Below are 19,877 nucleotides of genomic sequence, written 5' to 3'. Positions count from 1 at the left end.
GGCTTAGTGTTATGTGTGAACCAGGCCAGTGAAAACATGCATCCAAAAATACAGTGGTGCCTCGCAAGACGAAAAGAATTTGTTCCGCAAGTCAAAGTTTTCATCTTGCGATGTTTTTCGTCTTGCGAATCACGGTCCGTCGCAACTGAGCCTCTTCAAGCGGCTTTAAAAAAAAAGCGCAAGACATTTTCGTCTTGCGACGCAAGCCCATAGGGAAATTCACCTAGCGAAGCAACGCAAAAACGGAAAACTCTTTCGTCTAGCGAGTTTTTCGTCTTGCGAGGCATTCGTCTTGCGGGGCACCACTGTACATGCATAGGATTGTATTATTGACATAGTTTTGGCTGGTAAGCCAGATGTGAGTTTATAGAAGTTATTTTGGTCATTATCCATACCCTGATAATAGGTGTGTGACAAGCATTCCACCTTGCATGGTTGTTGGAGAGATTCCTCATTTAACAACCTTGCATCTATATGAGCCAACTAAAATAGCCGGACACTCTTTAGAGGCAAATGTATATAAAGCATATTACAGTAAGGATTACTGTAATATGCTTTATATACATTTGCCTCTAAAGAGTGTCCGGCTATTTTAGTTGGCTCATATAGATGCAAGGTTGTTAAATGAGGAATCTCTCCAACAACCATGCAAGGTGGAATGCTTGTCACACACCTTTTCTAAAATAAGAAGGTGAATAGGAAGGTGAATGGCAAAGAACAGAGGGAGGACAACCCCATTTTATCTCCAGGAAATCAGGAGGGGGAGAATTATAGGTGGAGAAGCATTCAGTAATCAAAAGTAGTAGTAATAACAACAACAACAACAACAACAATAATTAATAATAATAATAAATAAAATAATTTATTATTTATACCCTGCCCATCTGGCTGGGTTTCCCCAGCCACTCTGGGCAGCTTCCAACAAAATATTAAAATACGATTGTCAAACATTAAAAGCTTCCCTAAACATAACAAAATTTGGAGCAAACATCCCATAGGCACTGGAATCACCAAGTGAGAGAATGTTTTCTCATCCATTCTTATTAGGCAGAACCTGATGGATACTTTAGATGTTTCCAGTCTGCATTCTTACTTATTTATGGAACTCCTTCCCTTTGGAAGCACAAATGTGACAACATTAATGGCTTTTTCTTGGCTGGTGAAAACCCATTTGTTCTCACAAACCCTTTGGAGACTATCTTTCCCCCCTCCCTCTTGGCTGTTTGGTACTCCTTATAAATGGAATTGCTTTGAATTATGTGTGGGGACGCGGGTGGCACTGTGGGTAAAACCTCAGTGCCTAGGACTTGCCGATCGTATGGTCGGCGGTTCGAATTCCCGCGGCAGGGTGAGCTCCCGTCCTTCGGTCCCAGTTCGAAAGCACCCCTAAGTACAAGTAAATAAATAGGTACCGCTTTATAGCGGGAAGGTAAACAGCGTTTCCGTGCGCTGTGCTGGTGCTGGCTCGCCAGAGCAGCTTCGTCACGCTGGCCACATGACCCGGAAGTGTCTTCGGACAGCGCTGGCTCCCGGCCTCTTAAGCGAGATGAGCACGCAACCCCAGAGTCGGTCACGACTGGCCCGTACAGGCAGGGGTACCTTTACCTTTACTATGTGTGTTTTAATTGTATATTATTATATTTTATGTCATTGTTATTATTTGTTGTAGAAACTTAAACAAAGATGTTCAGCACACTAAATGATGAGACAGATTGCCTAATGTTGGGCACATTGAGTTGGGTCAACATCCTGCTTCTATGACAATGGCATAATTTCTGATTGATTCATTGCCATTTGTGGTGTGTCTGCTTTCTGTCTATTCACCAGCTTCTAATATTAGTACCAACTGTTGTTGCAAGAAAAAGATTGTCATCTATGTTGGACACCACATTCATTTTGATACTTATGCTACTCATCATGCTGTCTACTACTGTGTGTACACTAGTCCTGTTTTTCCACCCAGTTCACCTCCACTACCATCATTGGTACTGATCACCCCTCTCCTGCTGCCTTTCACACTATCAGTAGTGTAAATCCCTGCTTTCTTCATGGTACAGGTAGCATTTCCTTTTTGGGGAAAGTTTTTTTCCTTCTTCATCACCTGCTGGATGACAAGAGAGAGCTGCCACAAGTTTTCCATCACAAAGTCTGTTGATTGGTTAAGCAGCAAATCCACATTTCCCACTACATGGTGGACTGTAACTCAAAAGCTATGGCAGGCTTACATCACCCTCCATATCTGTGCCTGGCTGCAATCAGTGGGTCTCCCACAAGAGGCACATTCAAGTATCAAATACATTCCTCTTGACTGTGAGGGTCTCTTTAATTAAGGTGTCTTGCACACTGCCACTGTCACAGGAGAAGTGGCTGCAGCTTCCAGGTTCTGCCAAAATATCGCAGACTTCTCACAAGATCTCACCAGAACCAGGAAACCAAAGCTGCACAACCTCAGTAAGCAAGGCTTCAGTGGAGGGGCAGCCACAGGGGGCAGGGGGCACCTTCCCGTTTTGCCTCGTGACAAAATGGGACAGGCTGCCCTTAGGTTATCCACACCTTTTTTCCCCTGCACATGCTCCAGTGAATGAAGAAGGAAGTTGTGATTGTGCGTACCATGGGTAGGCAAACTAAGGCCCGGGGGCCAGATCCGGCCCAATCGCCTTCTAAATCTGGCCTGCAGATGGTCCGGGAATCAGCATGTTTTTACATGAGTAGAATGTGTCCTTTTATTTAAAATGCATCTCTGGATTATTTGTGGGGCATAGGAATTCGTTCATTCCCCCCCAAAAAAAATATAGTCCACCCCCCCCCAAGGTCTGAGGGACAGTGCTGAAAAAGTTTGCTGACACTGATGTACACATACCGACAATGGCATTTGGCAGATGTGGATACAACCCACATTGCCACAACTGCTTTAATCTGTTTACATTTATTTTCAAATGAACATACTTTAGGATAATGCAGAATTTGCAATGAGCCTGTATTTTTGGTATTGAAACTAGCTACTCTAAATCCAAATAAGCTGGTGTCAGTGATTTCAGAGAACTTCACTTATACTAATCAATATTTCATCCTGACCTTTGACCATGCCTTCTACACAGATTATTCTACAAGGATAATGACATCTATTTGCATCATACTTGCTTGTGATCCTTGGCAACTAAATGTACATAGTAAAATGTACATTCAAATACACAGCTCTGGGGTCCAATACCAGTCTGATCTTTCATGGATCAGTGAAATTTTTTATCTATACTTAGATGTTGCCTAGCACTCATTCATCTGAAATAAATAGGCACAACATATATAAGATATACTTTAATATACTTGTCTTTTGTCAAATATTACCATTGCCTTTACTTCAGGAGCCTGCCTAAAATTTGAAAACTGAATCACCTTGCTTTAGTTATTCAGAAAAAGGTCACATTGTACAATATGCAGTTGTGTAATTAGTTTCTAAAACTGAACCACACCTTACAATAATGTTATACAATGTGAATAATGCGCAGCTTAAATACTTAATTGGCTACAATGATAATTATGTGCTAATAATAAAGAGATTTTGACCAAACTGCGGGAGGCAGTGGAAGACAGAAGTGCCTGGCGTGCTCTGGTCCATGGGGTCACGAAGAGTCGGATACAACTAAACAACAACAACATATAAAGAGATGGGTCTTACTATATATGCCAGAGGCATCAAATAACTGTTTAGAATTCCTTTGTTCCCATTCTCTCTTCACTTTCAGTGGGTTTTTTTATTCCAGAAATCACACTGCAAGCTCTATAGGGCAGACTATCTATTTATGTTGCTCATTACAGACTCTAGTACACTCATGGGTACCATGAACAAATAATAATCATTTATGATTTATAATGACTATTAAGAGGGGCAGTAAAACTGTCCTTGTAAACTGCTAAATAAAGGAAGGTCACACTGATGAAAGTTAAGTAGCTTAATGTATAGCTGAAAAGTGCTCCTGCTACAAAGTACCCTTTGCAGAAGATACTTTCACCAGAATCTAAAATATCAAGGAAACAGTTTCCTCCTCTGTATCCTGTCACAATCTCAGTTGTCTAAGAATGGTGTATTTATTTATTGCATTCCTGCCACCATGCGGGAAGAACACATAAGCATTTTTAGTTGCTGCTCTACAACTTTCCCTGGAGATTTGCCAATGTGTCAGCCTGAGAGCATATTGAACTTTCAAGATGGAAATGCAATTAATGTTTGTATTTAGGATATATTTGAAACACTACATGTTTTGGCTAGAACTGGAATGAATGATTAAAAAGAAACTGCAAGTGCAATTGACACAGTGAGAACTTATGTGAAAATCACAGAAAAAGAATATTGACTTTTAAACCTCAAAATGCTCATTTCATCAAACAAAAAGAAACACTCTGCTTCTTTAGGCTTTGCAGAACTCTGGCTCCTTCACCGAGACTGAAAGGTTACAATGCTGATTTTAATTTCTCTATGACTTCTGTACCTTGACCTTGCCGTGAAGAAGGACTTGCTCAATTTTCATAAAGCAATATTCAAAATACTTAAGATATAGAAACCACATTCAAACAGCAGTACAGATATCTGAAAAAGTAGCATCGGTGAACAAGGGATACTTTTTCCATTCATACTTGTAAAGAGTCGCTTAAAAAAACCCAACAACACTGACGCAAGAAGATATGCTTTACAGGGCCAAAGAAGTGCCATAGCTAGAGCTGCAGCAGTTTTGGGGGCAAGTTTCAGTTGCCCGGGTCAACATGCGAACCCCTGGAATTGCTACGTCACAATACTCCGCGCGTTCGAACAGAAATGTGCCAAAGTTCTCGCGACTGCACCTAAGAATGAGGGCGGGTATTGCTGCCTTTTAAAATTCAGGCGCAGGACCTATCCCTCTCCACTTTGACCACTTGCCCACAGGGTCTGCAGTTCAAATGTTTCCGAGAAAGCGAAGCAGGTTGCACAGGTTGTTGACCTATACATTAAAGCGGGAGGGAGGGGCGGCGGCGGCGGCGACTCTTCCCTGATTGGGCTCGCGGCTCCAGCGATTCCCTCCGGGGAAGCGCCAGAAACATTTCAGTAGCTCTTGGGTGAGAGAGAGATGGTCGATGCCTTGCGCCACAAGTTCCTGCAAGCGCGAGGAAGAGCCGAGGAAGAGCTGGACCCGCGTTGCTGGAGCAGCAGCCAAGGCTGAGAGAGATAAGCGCGGAATCGGATCTCCGCACCTGCGAACTTGGCCAGGAGCCTTTCTGCAGATAATAACTCTTCCCAGAGGGGCAACGAGGCGCGAGGGGAACAAACAAACACCACACACACACAAAAGGCCTCCGCCGGCTCGGGGCGTCAAGCAAAACACCGCGGGCGAGCGAGACGCAGCCACACGAAGCCAAACAAAGGCGGTGAGGCGACTGGCAGAGCAGCGCTTCGAGGCGCCACCGCCGCCGAGGACCTCGGGCAGCCTCGCCTGGGGGGCCGAGAAATGAGGCTCCGCCTGACCAGCGCCTTGACGTTTGTGTGCCTCAGCGCGCTCTTCTCCTTCGCCTGGTACGCCGCCCGGAGCGGGAGCGGAGGTGAGAAGCGGGAAAAGGCGGGCGGAGGAAAGGCTGCTGCTGGCGCGCGCCCCGGCCCGGCCTGGGGCAGGAGGAGGAGGAGGAGGGCTTCGCTGGTTGGCTGGAAAGAGAAGAGGAGACACTGCTGCGCCTCGCTTCTCCCAGGGAAAGGGGCTGAGGAGGCGCACCTGGAGGCTCCCCGCGGGACCGCGCGCTCCGCAGCCTCCGGGCCACGGCTCCCAACTCCCGCTAACCGCCACCTGCGCGGGCGGCGGCTGTGCGCGCTCGTCGCCAGCAGCAGCCCAGGTCCCGGTTGGCTCTGATCGGCCGGGCGCTCGCCTGAACGGCGTTTGCATCTTACGGGTCCTGAACTCCTTTTGTGGGTTGTGCCATCTGCGGGGTCCCAGCGATTTTCCCTGCAGTATGGACGAAGTAAGATTAGCACGGAGAGCTGCATAACTTTGCTGCATGGTTTGTGAGTTTTGATGTCCTGAATTGACCCTGTGCGGACAACCCGCTCGTTGAATGCTGTTTAAATGCGTGTCAGTTACTAATCACACTCGATGCAATGTGCATAGCTGTCAACGTTTCCCTTTTCTTGCGAGGAATCCTATTCGGAATAAGGGAATTTCCCTTTTTAAAAAGGGGAAACGTTGACAGCTATGAATGTGTGGGTGTGTTTTTTACTCCGTGCCCAAATTCAGAAAGTTGTATGGACTAATTCAAAACATCAAAACTAACCAACTGAAGGACTTCCAAAGACTTTCAGAGACTTCAGTTTTTCACATTGTACCGGTAATTGCTTTTGATATTGCTGTCTTGTCATCTGGGCAGCTCAGGATCTCCATACACACTGCCCAGGCTTGTGCCCCAAGGAGGTCACTTTGGTGCTGCTAACACAGCAGTTTGACTTCACCCCAGATGTGCACTCCATTGTCCCTTGAGACAGATGGATGCCAACAACAAGCACTTGTACCCCACTCTTCAGCCAAAAAGGCTCTCAGAGCAGCTTGCATGTTATCAATTAAAACAAGATGGTGTCTGCAGGCTTACAATCTAGGAGACAGAACACAAACGGAAAAGAGGACGGGGAGGAAAGAGGCAGAAAGCAAACTTGAGGGCCAGTTCTTAAAGTTAAATAGTTCTTATAATGATCAGCCGGAATGAAAATGGTTCAGGGACAGGAGATACCTGATAGAGCTGGTCCTTCACCAGAGCTCATGGAATGAGCCAGGTTTCCCATCTCTCCCACTGAGGAAGCCTCCTGGAATGGTCGCTACCAGGTGAAAGTTGAGGGTGTGGAAGGAAGGAAGGAAGGAAGGAAGGAAATGATATATATAGTATGGCTTGGATTCAATGATAAGTAAGTTAAGTTAGTTCATGGAAGGAAGCTTCCCCTGCCTCCATTCCACATTGTTCAGGAGGGCCCCCACTGTCTGGAGAGGCTTTTCAGAGGCATAGGTGGCCACTGGGGAGGGAAGGGGTGGGGAACGTTATTTCCATGAACTTCCTAAAGTTAACTTATCTTAGGATCCAAGCCATTGTATGCATGTTTTCTTATGTTATGCTGCTTTTAATTTAGTTAAATAGATAAATTTGGAGAATATCAGTAGTGACCAAGCATGTGAGCATGATTCATGAGATCATTGTTAGGTTCTAATATGTTATGTCCTATACGATATACGATATCTTTATTGTCATTGTCCCATGCAGAACAATGAAATTGAAAAACTACACAAAACATTCAAAAACCCCATAAAATTCTGAAACCCCATTTTAAAATACACTATACTATAAAGACCCCTTATGCTGTGTTTAGAACCAGAATTGCATTTGCGTAGAAACTACTCTATGTAAATGAGAAATGAAGAGTTCTATTTGATTTTAACATTCTTGGCTTAACTGCAAAGTGAAAGTCGATATATTTCTTGCCCTTGTGGTTTAAATTGACTAATCTTGTGGTACTGTACTTGTGACCAAGAAATTGCTAACATTTCTCTGCTATAACCTTAATTGATACTTCACCTTGGGAATCAAGGCACAAACATCCAATACAAAATTCCATACCAGCCTGCAGACTTTTTAATTATTTATTTTTTTTGGGGGGGGGGGCGGACTAAATCACTGAAAGGTGGCATCGGGCTAGTTACTTTCACACGAGGAAAATAGTGCCTGTACATTTTGCCTTGTATCTTAGGTTCTACAAATGCTAAAAACTCCCCCCACCCCAGTTGTTTTAACAGTGAAAGCTGGGAATCTGTGTCTAGACTAAACTATTTTGCTTTAATGCTCTTTCCAACCCAGAAGTGGGGAGCTTTGTCTTCATCACACAGGGGAAGCACTCTTTGCCCATGTAGGCTCATGTAGGTAAGTTCTCTGCTGCCAAAAGCCAGGCTCTCCATTGCACCCATTGCCACTGCTGGCTAAACATGAGTGCTTCCGCCTTGCAATATCACAGCTTGGGTGCATGGAGCAAATTAAAGAGCTGTTACAAACATTGTTTTACTACAACCATAAAAAAGGAAGTACATAAATAATCACTACAGTGTCTCCCTCCACAGGAAGGAGACCCTGGCAGAGCACCCAGGTGGCACCAATCCACCATCTCTCTCACTGCCTCACAAACATCCACTGTGCATCTAGGTTCAAGGACTGTGTGTTCCAGCTGCTGACAATTGCTCATTATTCTTTCCCTGTGTTTCCCGGTCACTCCCACAAGTACAGGATCCATCCCACACCATGTTCTGTGTTAATCCCATGACAAGCAGGGTCCAGGATGCTCCTTGCTGTTCCTTCACAGGGTTGACTAAGGATATCTCCTGCCTGCCAATCCTATGCCCTGTAAGTGGGGCACCGATGGCTGCTGCTCTCAGTGTGTCTGTGGCTGCACTTGCATGCCCTGGCCGCTCCCCTTGACTGCTTCTGAAAAGAGTATTTTCTTCCAGGGTGGGTCTTGAACCCTTATCTCAGGAGCTCTGTATGCAATCTCTCCAGGCTCTCTGCCCAGGGAGCTATGTGTGTATTATGTTGTATAGGCTCTCCTCGCCTTGGGCTTATATAACAGTGGTTATCAGGAGCCTAAGGGAGGTTGCCTGTAGGGATTCCTGGGACTTGCAGTAGTGGGGTCTTGGCTGGTTGTGCCAATGGCACTGGTAGAGCAGAGGCACTGTGGCATTATCATGTGTGTTATTTATGTGGTAATGCAGGTATGCATGTGCTAGCAGTATGTGGCTTTCATTGTGTGTTCATTGGGTACCTCTGTATGTGGGCAGTATGCTCTGTATGTGGGCATAGTCACTGCTTGATTGTTATTGACAGGGCTTGCAGCACCATTTTTATTTTATTTTTTTCTGGTTGTGTGTTCCCCTCCCCTTTCCTTCCAGTCCAAGGATGTGTTGGAGATGGTGTCTGTTCCAGTGACAGAATGGTGGGGTCTCTTTGGTTCCAGAGTAATGCAAAGCTGTTCCATTATTGTAGGATTTCTTAGAAATTGGGGCATCCAATCCTTAGATTATGAACAAGAGGCAGTTTTGTCATACACAACTAGCAGAAATTCAGTTGAAAAGTAGGAGGGTGCCAGGCAGGTAGAAGGCAGAACAAATGGAGATATAAATACAAATACTTAACTGTGGAACACTAGCCAACTAGCTTGCGTGTGACATTTTGGGTCAAGTTGACATAGGCATTTTAAACAAATATGAGACAAAAAGACTGCATGTTTCTTTGTGTGTTGCTTTTTGTTCCTGCTTGCCTTCCTGACTTTTTAAGAAATATAATCCCCATCTGTACATAGCACTCAAACCACAGTTTGCAGTGTGTCCCAAGTAGACATACAAGCAAATCGGACTGATCAGATTCAAACATACTAGCTTTTCTTCCACATAAATGTGCTTAGAATTGGGGTAGTATTGAAAAGTGGTACGCAAGAATGCCTAACAAGACAGACAGCTAAAGCATTGGGTAGCAGTCTCTTATCTAGCCTCTCTCACGTCAAGTTTAGGTTGATGTTCCAAGTGGTGAATCTGTCCCCATAGAATGGCAGTGAGCCAGTGTGGAAACTAAACTAATGCATGAGTCTCCCAAATAAATCCGTAATAATTGACAAGTGCTACATGAGGCATTCACAAAACACAATACCTGTTTTATTACAGCTTTTCTCCTTGTGAAAGTAGATCTTCTACAAACATAATCTTGAGCTACTCTTAAGAGTCATATGTGAAACTGAATAGGGTGATTTGAGAGGGGGAAAACAAAATGAAATTGCATGTTGAAGAGCTGATTATCTAGAAAGGCAGTCTTCTAATATGGTATCATTACAGGATATTTAGTTAGAAAAGGATTAACTAAAAAGCAGGCAGAGGAAGCAAGAGGAAGGCTGCGCAAACTTCTGTCGCTGCTGCTGAGCCAAGGAAAAGGAGGAGAGGGACGCCCAGCCATCCATCCGGACAGCTAGCGCACCAGAAGCAGGCTGAAGCCCAGAGGGAAACCCGCTGGGAAAAGACCTTGCCTTTCTCAATTTTCAATTTTTTTTTTCCTTTTTGTGTGCTTGTGTTTTTTACTATTTTTTTAAACAGATATATCAACTTTTTATATTATATTATTATCATTAACTCTATTTTTTTTAAAAAAACTTCCCCCTTCATATATTTTAACCCCCTTCTAACCCCCCTTTTTCCCCTCCCCCCTTCCCCAAGTCTTCAGCCCTTTCACTAAATTATTATTACTACCATTTTAAAAATACATCCATATATTACTTTAAAACACATTTTCCACCCCTCCCAAAAGGGGGGGGGGCTTGTTGTTGTTGTTGTTGTTGTTGTTGCTGCTGCTGCTGCTGCTGCTGCTGCTGTCCCCTTTCCTTCCTTCCCAATATTTTTTACTTTATTTTTACCAATCTACCCCTCTCTAACATATTTTCCCTATTTTCTGTATTTTGTTTTATTTTTATCCCATTCTCTACCCTCATTTATATTTTTTGAAAAAAGGGGGAAATGTTTTTTCCAATTACTATTTTTTATCATTATTATTAGCTTTCTTTTTTTAAAAAATCCTTATTATTATTATTACTATCATTATTATTCCTCTTTTCCTTTTAGTCCCCCTTTAGTTTCTTTGTTTGTCTGTTTTTGAGGGGGGAGCCTTACCTTCCCCCCATTGTCCTGCAACTATTACCATCCCCTCTAAAAAATAAAATAAAATAAAATAAAAATATCCCCCCCATATCAGTGCTATTGCCACTGGTACCCTTCCCCCTCCCTTTTTCTTTTCCTTTCTTTTCCTTTCCGCCTTCCCCCTTTTCCCCCTCCTTCTCTTTAAAAGAACACATACATACACGAACACACACACACACACACACACACACACAATTATATTATATTTGCCCCTCTTAAGAGGGCTCTAAATATATTTTCATTTCTACATTATTTTTACCTTTGGCATTTGATATACAAATACTACTGCCAGGCATCACAACTTCGACATCTTCAAATCTCTCATCTCCCCCCCCCCCGCTTTCCCTCTTTGATTTAGTCTGCTTTTCTAGTCCCTCTTACCCTCCTAACCCTAAAATCCACATACACATACCTCCCCACACACTTTCATTAGCAATCCCCCCTCCCCAGGGGTCTTTTACCTCATAGAACCACCACTGCAACTAAGCATTTTCATCTTTCTTTGTCTCTTCCCCCCTTTTACTTCTTTCTTTCTTTCTTTCTTTCTTTCTTTCTTTCTTTCTTTCTTTCTTTCTTTCCTTTCCTTTCCTTTCCTTCCTTCCTTCCTTCCTTCCTTCCTTCCTTCCTTCCTTCCTTCCTTCCTTCCTTCCTTCCTTCCTTCCTCTCCCTCCCTCCCTCCCTCCTTTTCTTTCTCCCCTCTTTATTTTACTCTGACTTCCATCCCTCCCCTGCTTCTCTCCCTTTCCCTCCCCTCCTTTTTCACCTTCAACCTCTACATTGCTTTGTTGGGTTCTGTTCCTGAACACATCCTTGCCAACCTTAAATTCCTAATTCTTTACTACGAACCCCTAACCCTCCACGCTCAACTGGACCCCAATACTCCTTTCATGAGTACCTGTGCACAGATGTGTACGGACAGGTGCACCCACAAATAACCCCCCCAAACATACACTCTCCCTCTGACCCCACCCCACCAATTTCTCATACCCCTGCCTACCAACCCCTTTACGTCTGTCTGTTGGCTTATTCATCTGACTGCTCGACTGCCCCACCTCACCCTGGCAACACTGCTGAGGAGACTGCGGGAACCCCAGAGAAGCCCTTAAAGCACAGCCCAGACAGGACACTAATCACCGCCAAATCCAGACACTCTGTAAAAGCCACCAGTCAACAATGCCTGTTCAGCTTAACAGCTCAGCAACACCCAGGAACACCACCACCACCACAACTCCTAACCACAACACGCCCAGCTCCAAGAGGATGCCAAGCAGATTTGAAACCAAAAACACCAACGAGACTGCGATGACAACAACCAGGGAGATGGCAAACAGCACCAAGAACACAACACCCCCCCCCCAAGATGACAACGACCCAGCAACAAAACAAGAACTGAAGGAAGTGAAAATGAGACTAACAGAACTATTGAAAGCGTTCAGTGACATGACTTCCAAAGTGGAAACTCTAGAAAACAAGAACCAAATACAAGAAAGAATAATAGAGAAGTACCGAGAGGAGAACACACGTGTCAATAATAAATTGGCTAAACTGGAAAGCCACCTGGAAATAATAGAAATGGAAAATACAGCCATGAAAATCAAACAGGCAGACCTTGAAGACCTTGGTAGACGCTGCAACATCCGCTTCCACAACTTTCCTGAAAAAGTGGAGGAGAAAAGCCCAGCAGACCTAATTGTATGCTGGCTGAAAAATACAATCCCAAACCTGACACTCGAGGTAAACGACCTGGAGAGGGCTCACAGAGCCCTAAAACCTATGCCAAAACCCAACGCCCCCCCCCCCGAGACATCATTGTATGCTTCACACGCTACAAAAAGAAGGAAGAGGTATGGAACAACCTCAGAAACTCAACAACAAGCCTTTGATATGGAGACAACCCCATATTGGCCTTACAGGAGTTATCTCAAGACACCCTAAATCGGAGGAAAACCTACGCCCATGCACCCAGCGTCTCCAACAAGCAGGGATCAAGTACCGATGGGGCTTCCCCTTCTGCCTTATAGTAACAACCAACACAACACACAACTGCCAACATACCTGAAGCCCTGCAACTACTGAAGAACCTCGAACTTGACCCTCCACTGGAATGGCAACCGACAGACCCACCAAGTGACAGTCATGACCACCACGATGAAACAACAACATCAAACAATTGGACGACAGTAAAGAGGAAAAAGAAGCAACAGAAGCCACACAACAATGCAAACCAGGACAGCCAACCACCACCACGCACAGAAGCATCCCGCCGAACACGCAGCACAAAACAACAGACCAGGATCAACCAAATCAACACATCGCAGATGGACAACCCTACAACAGCAACCACAGCTGAATGAAGCACCCAGAAAACACCTCAAACTGAAGGACTGGTGATTCCCCCCCCCCAAGGCCATAAATATAGCCAACACCATCAACACCCCCCCATTCCTGCATCTCCACAGAGATCCCCACCCCAATGCCAGTCCAGATGACTTCAAATCATATCCCCCACCACCCAACAACCCATAACCCGCACTTTCAGCACCCCCCTACTCCATACTAAGGAAAAACAACTTCTCCACAATAACCCACAAACAGGCTAATCTGACACCCAATCAGCACAATGGTGGCACCAGAGCATACCAACACCCACATCCCCACTCCAACATGTTGCTAATAACATTGGCAACGCTGCTTATGAACCCTATACCCAACATTGGCATCACAAAGATGCTTAACACCATCTCACTGACCACCCCCTATTGCAAACGACAGGGAGGATGGTCTGCCCCTGAACAAGGCCATCCACACCAGCTGAGACCTAGGACCAACCGGCTAAATGCCAGATGGCCCAAAATACCCCTAACAAACACCTATATGACTACATATAGGATACTCTCTATAATCTATCCCCCACTCTTTAACCCAAATCTGATCCTAATTTCACTAATCCCCCACCCACCACGCGCTAGGTCAGCTCAACCCCATTGGTTCATTAAACAACACAAAGTGAGAGACACAGAAGGGACACTAGATGGCAAAATTAAACTGTCAATCGACTCCATATATGCCCCAAACTCAAAACAACTAGAATTCTTCCAGAATACACTAAACAAGTTCCTCTCCTTCTCTGAAGGGGAAGCAATCCTAAGAGGGGACCTCAACCTAAATATGAAAGGTATATCCCTGAAAGACATTCACCCTACAATCCCATGGGCAACCTTCCTCCGAAGGAAACCCTCAACAACTAAGGACTCTTACAAGTTACTAAAAATGCTAAAAAACAGGGGTCTCTACGACATTTGGGGTGAGCAAAACCTGGGAGACACCAGCCATACATTCCAATCCGGACGCCATGGTACAGTGTCCAGACTGGACAGCATTCTGCTCACACAGGGTCTGATCCCCTCAGTGGAATCAACGAACATAGGTAACATTAAAATCTATAAGCAGAGTCTTGCACACTCTCTCCATTCTACCAGGTTTCTCTTATATCAATCTTGTCCTCTTAGGCCAAGCACTCCAGTTCACCCATCTTGACTCAGAGGCTTCTAGTATTAGTGTATAAATACCCTGTCTCTGTCTTTTACACTTGCATTTTCGACTGTGATGTTATGGCCTTTCTCAACTGCTGTCTGGTGCCCCTGCCTAGTTGTACACCTCTCACATTTAAACTGTCATCAATTTTTTCATCATGGCCGGGAGATTTGTTTTGAATAGGGACTTCCTCAGCTCCTGAGGAGAAAAGCACTGTGTAGAACACAGTTGTAGAAGGTTATCCATGCTAACTGTTCTGTAGCACTTCTCATACTTCCATGTGTGCAGGGGTGATTTTTTTCTACACTGAGTGGTTTTATTATTTTTTTTGTGTGTAATAAAACATCTTTTTGACATAAATGCTCAGGAAGATTGTCCAAAACATTGTAAGGTGTTTCTTTCGAAATATGTCTGGTTATATCCTTCCTTAAAATTGCATTCCTCCAACAGAGAATTGCTGTTAGCCATTAGTAGCTCTATATATAGAGCATAGGTGCATATTTTTCTCTCTCCAGGTATATACAAGAACTATTAACACAACAACAATATTCCCACAGCTGCAGGAGCTTCACATAATGATGTTGTTGCCCAAAGGCCTCGCCTAGTATTTTTATGTACAGCCTCCACTTTCAGATTTGATAATAAAATCAAAGGCCAGATGTCTGTACGCTTTGCATATGTCAGATTTCCATCTGAACAGGGAAACAACTGGAGGCATAGTCCTGAACAAGCTTTTATTATATAAGGTGATGGAGACAGTAACTTTGCACACATGAGCAGTAAAAAATGGAAGTGGACCTATCACTCATTGTAAATGCACACAAGATTGTAAAATGGTTACGTAAGCAGAAATCAAGTGCCGCTTAGCTGGGTAGCTCACCTGTTTTACATAGTCAGTTCAATGCTAGCTCGGTAGAAGGAAGTACTTTTGTTGACACTGTTTGAGTTGGATCAAGACGCTATGTTGGATATCCACACCCCCCCTTTAAAAAATCCAGTTCTCCTGAGTTCCTTTCTCATTTGGATAATAACTCTTGCCATAGCTGTCAACCGTCCCTCATTTGGCGGGAAAGTCCCTTATCCCAGGGCTGTGTCCCGCTGCTGTCCCTTATTGATGATGTCCCTTAAATTTCCCGGGTTTCAAAGGAAGCAGTTCCTCTCCCTCCCTCCCCACCAGCCAGCTTCCAACTGTGTTGCTTGGCTGCGTTGCTCACCCAATAAGGAGTCTAAGAATGACTGGGAGGGTGGAGCTTGCATGCCTTGTGCCTATCAAATCATCAGCGTTGCCTGGGGACTCACCTTTGCTCAGCGCTTCCCAGCGGAGAGGTGACGGTAGTTTCCTTGCTGCATCCGCTTTGCTGGGTTGCTGCGCTGTGGGAACCACCGCTTGAGGCTTTGTTTGGCTGCTGGCTGGGCTTTCTGCCTTTGGCTTGGAGGGGCTCAGAAGTTGAACATACCTGGGCTTGGAAAATCCCTTATTTTGGCTGCTGATCCCTTATTTTTGAGGCTGCTGGTCCCTTATTTTCAAATCTGTAAGTTGACAGCTATGACTCTTGCTCACTTCTGGCAAGTGCAACAGCTGCTTCTTATCCCTCTTGTTGACATGGGGGCTTCAGATGTGGGAAAGAAACAGGGTGTCATTATTGCCAAAGAGCTTTGTAAAATATATTGTTGACTGAGGGTGTTCAGTCACTGAACTTTTAGAAGCAACAATGTGCACCCTAAAAGTAGCGCCCTGTCACTATTTTCTACTTACTTGATGGCTCTGGTAACCATGGGGACATGGGCAGATCAGGGACTTGCTTCGATTAGTAAACACTTATACAGTGCATTAATTATACATTAATTCAATAAGTGCTATACAATATTTAAAAGCCACCGCTGGAAGACAGGCTGTTTTGGATGTGTGTATACTGTTCCGTTAGCGCTACTGAAAAGCAGGCTCTGAATTCTTCCTCATTCTTCTGCTGTAAATTAGAAATTCCACTACCAGTTAGTTAAGTTTCTTCAGGTCAAAACCTGCATGGAATTCAGCTACATGTTGTTCAATGATCAGCAGGCTTTTGTAATAGCAGTGTTTAACAGGTTCATTGTAAGGCACTTGTGGGAGGCATAAATCACAATAGACTCATTAATCTATAGTCTGACTATGTGTTGGTGAGGAAAGGCATGGTCAATAATCCAGATTTATGGGAGGTTGGAGAGGAGGAGTGAGCTTTGTGAAGATTAGTTTATGTTTACACATTGCTTAAAATAATAAGTGCATTTATGTATAAATCCATAAATACACAAAGGATTAAAAAAAGGGTGTGTATTTTCCACTCTTCCTTCTGTGAATGAATGATCAGTCTGAAAGTGTTTAACCCTTTTTTTACTTAAGGAAATGAATTACATCCTTCCGAAGAAGATAATTTGCCTTTACAATTACAGGAAGTGTTTTAGATTTGAACCAAAGACAGCTTTTGGAACTTCGCCAAAGACTTTTCTTTGCTGAAAAGGAAAACAAAAAAAGATCCCAAGAGCTGAACAGTGTCCTAAATGAAATCAAGCAATTCATTGGTGAGCTAGCCAGCGCTTCCGGAAATTTTACAGGTTTGTGTAGAATTGTTTTTGGTTTTTTTTAACAACTTGTGCAGTCATTAGTTTCTCAGAAGGGAAACATGGATCTTAATGGAGGGCTGTGGATTTTAATGGGAGCATGTGATGCGATGCTGGGCAGTGGAAAGTCAGAAAGACACAGAGGTGGGGAACAGAAGGCATAAGGGAAATCCAAGAAAGCAGGGAATAAGGCTGTGTACACACCAGCTGAAAACACAGCTCAATAATTCTTTTTCTCATTTCTGATCAAAGCTGGTTTGTGGAGGAGACACATCGAAATGCAGTATTTTATAAGAAACTACAAGATAGATATTATTTATTAAATTTGTATGCCACCATCCATAGAACTCAGGGTGGTTCACAACATAAAAATACAAGATTAAAAGAACACAAACAAACTAATAATCCCACCTCACCCCCTCCCATAGCACATTTAAAAGGGTGTTGGATGCTAACCTGGTTGAAGAAGAACATTTTCGCCTGGTGTCCAAACATGCATAATGAAGGCGCCAGCTGAACCTCTCCAGGGAGAGCATTCCACAAACAGGGAGCCACTGCAGAGAAGGCCCCGTTCTCATGTTGCCACACTCTGGACCTCTTGTGGAAGAGGCACACAAAGAAGGGCCTCAGAGGGGGATCTCAGGGTCAGGGTAGGTTCCTATGGAGAGAAGTGGTCTTTGAGGTACCGCAGTCTTGAGCTGCTTAAAGCTTTATAGGTCAAAACCAGCTCTCTAATTTTCATTTAAATGATAGCCTCTTATAAATTATTTGGGTATTATTGGGAAATAGAACGCAGTGATCTACCCCACCCCACCCCACCCAGCAAAGTGTCTTTCCCCCCTCAAAGTCTGAAAAAATATTTGTTGTGTTCACAAAATTTTATACAAGGGTTTCTACAAAGGTTGTATATAGTGTAATGCTTGCCTGAATTTTTCAGAGCCACGAGACATTCTAGAATGCAGCGCTTACCAGTTTACTTTGGAAAGAAGTTTCTAGAGGCTTGCGGAGTTTTAAAACTAGGAGTTTATTTACAATATACAGGTTGAGAATAAGTGAAGTCTCCAGAAGACAGCCAGATCCACTGCCCCAGATCAGATCAGCACTCAGTGTTTCTCTGTGTCTCACCAATCTGCCTCACTTTCCCATTTCAGCCACACAGACAGAACCAGATTATACATCAGCCTTAGTTGACGTTGTGGAAGCTCTACTTTTGCCCCATTCTGAAGTCTAAGAAAGATCCAGCTCCCTCCCTAAGGGATGTACCCGTTAACTTTGCCATCAGCTATATTAGGGGAGTTTCTGGCAGTACTTCTGACTCTATTAGTCCTCTTCTGACCTAACCCGTATCTTAAAAAATATTAAGTGTTCCAGGCAGACCCATGCAGAGGCAGGGGCAGCCAGGTACACTTGCCCCAGGACTCGGAGGGCTAAGCTGGCTGAGGGGTCTCTGCCAGGGACCGGCTGCTTTTTTGTTTGAGTTTATAACCTCATTCTAACAAGACTCCTACCCCAGGCCTCAGAGAAGCTCTGCACAGGCCTGGTTCCAGGCTTTCTATCTTTAAAATGGCACCACCTCCAGTAGCTGGCTTGTCACAACGAACCCACATGCAATAAATATCAGCCTTAGGTCAACGCATACCGTTGGTCAATTCTGCCCTGTGTTTTAACCGGCAATTCATCACCAGAACTGAATAAGTGAATTTTATTAGATTTCTTGCCCGTGAGTCCTTTTCTAACTTTAATAGGCAGTACTATCTGTTTGTTTGTTTTTGATTGCATCGGTTATTGTTACATAGGTTAAGTTGAGGAGAGGGAGTGACTGCCCCAAAGTCACTCAGTGAGTTTCATGGCTGAGTGCGGATTTTAACCCTGGTCTCCCTTGTTCAACCGTTCAGCTACTATACCACACTGACTCTCTCACAGAGAATTTCCAAAATGAGATAAAAATGATTTTGGGACAGAGAAGTCTGAATTAAGCTGCAAAATCAGAAATGAGGACTCAGGAGCATGGGACCTTCTTGCCACCTATAACTTACATTGTGCAAAGCTCCCTTAATGTGCTTCCCCTTTAGCCAAGGTTTGACACCAGATTTTATCTCAAGACGAACCTAGGGAGAGGCACTTTATTATGGTTTTGTGCACTGTTTTGCAATGACTGAATGAAAGGCAACACTCACTGACTCATGGATGTAGCCAGGATTTATGTTAGGGGTCAGGCTTCATGTTGGGGGGGGGGCAGAACCTCAGTTAAGTATTTTTATTGTTTTGCTTGATTTAGAAGAGGGCAGCTGCCCCCTGCCCCCTGGCTACGCCCATGGTCTGACTTTAAAAATAAATGCCATATCTAACTCATAAAATAATTTACAAAGCAATCCTATGCCTGAACACTCAGAAGTAAACCTCACAGAGTTCAATGATATTTACTCTGTGTCCCTGGTAAAATCTTTATCATACTGCAAAATGTGTTGTTTCACAGTACAGTGGTACCTCAGGTTAAGAACTTAATTCATTCCGGAGGTCCGTTTTTAACCTGAAACTGTTCTTAACCTGAAGCACCACTTTAGCTAATGGGGTCTCCCGCTGCTGCCGTGCCACCGGAGCACAATTTCTGTTCTCATCCTGAAGCAAAGTTCTTAACCCGAGGTACTATTTCTGGGTTAGTGGAGTCTGTAACCTGAAGCATCTGTAACCTGAAGCGTCTGTAACCCAAGGTACCACTGCATGAGTAATATGTATATGTAGAGAACAGCAAAGCGATAAATTGTAAAGGACTTCTCCTAAGCAGGGTAGACTGGGAGACCCAATTGTAAGCTCCAGTCGATAGCCAATGCATGAGATGCGAGCAGAAGGTGCATGACATTCTTAAGCTTAACATTGGAGGGGCTGGGTGAGAGAGGCCTGCTTCACAATAGTGGCCTTATGCCATAATGCTACACCATAAAGCTGCATGCTTTTAAAGCGTGCCGTTTGGACCTATTGGTATGCTATCAGCCATGATGTTATCTCAGTACTCTGAGCATGCTGGCA

The 19,877-nt window shown here is 44.1% G+C and overlaps 1 protein-coding gene across 1 annotated transcript in view; it reads left to right on the top strand.

Moving 5' to 3' along the window:
• Positions 1-5,366: 5,366 nt before the first annotated feature.
• MGAT4D (MGAT4 family member D) overlaps positions 5,367-19,877 on the top strand; it is a 40,196-nt gene continuing 25,685 nt past the window's right edge. The window contains exons 1-2 of the mRNA XM_082237690.1: positions 5,367-5,568; positions 16,683-16,844. Coding sequence (XP_082093816.1) covers positions 5,478-5,568; positions 16,683-16,844 — 253 coding nt within the window. The 5' untranslated portion in view covers positions 5,367-5,477. The remainder of the gene's footprint in view (positions 5,569-16,682; positions 16,845-19,877) is intronic.

This window comes from Podarcis vaucheri (assembly GCF_965113315.1).
Source record: "Podarcis vaucheri genome assembly, chromosome: 9".
Classification (NCBI taxonomy): domain Eukaryota; kingdom Metazoa; phylum Chordata; class Lepidosauria; order Squamata; family Lacertidae; genus Podarcis; species Podarcis vaucheri.
Note: the sequence above shows the minus strand (reverse complement) of the source record. Positions and strands in the feature narration are given on the sequence as shown.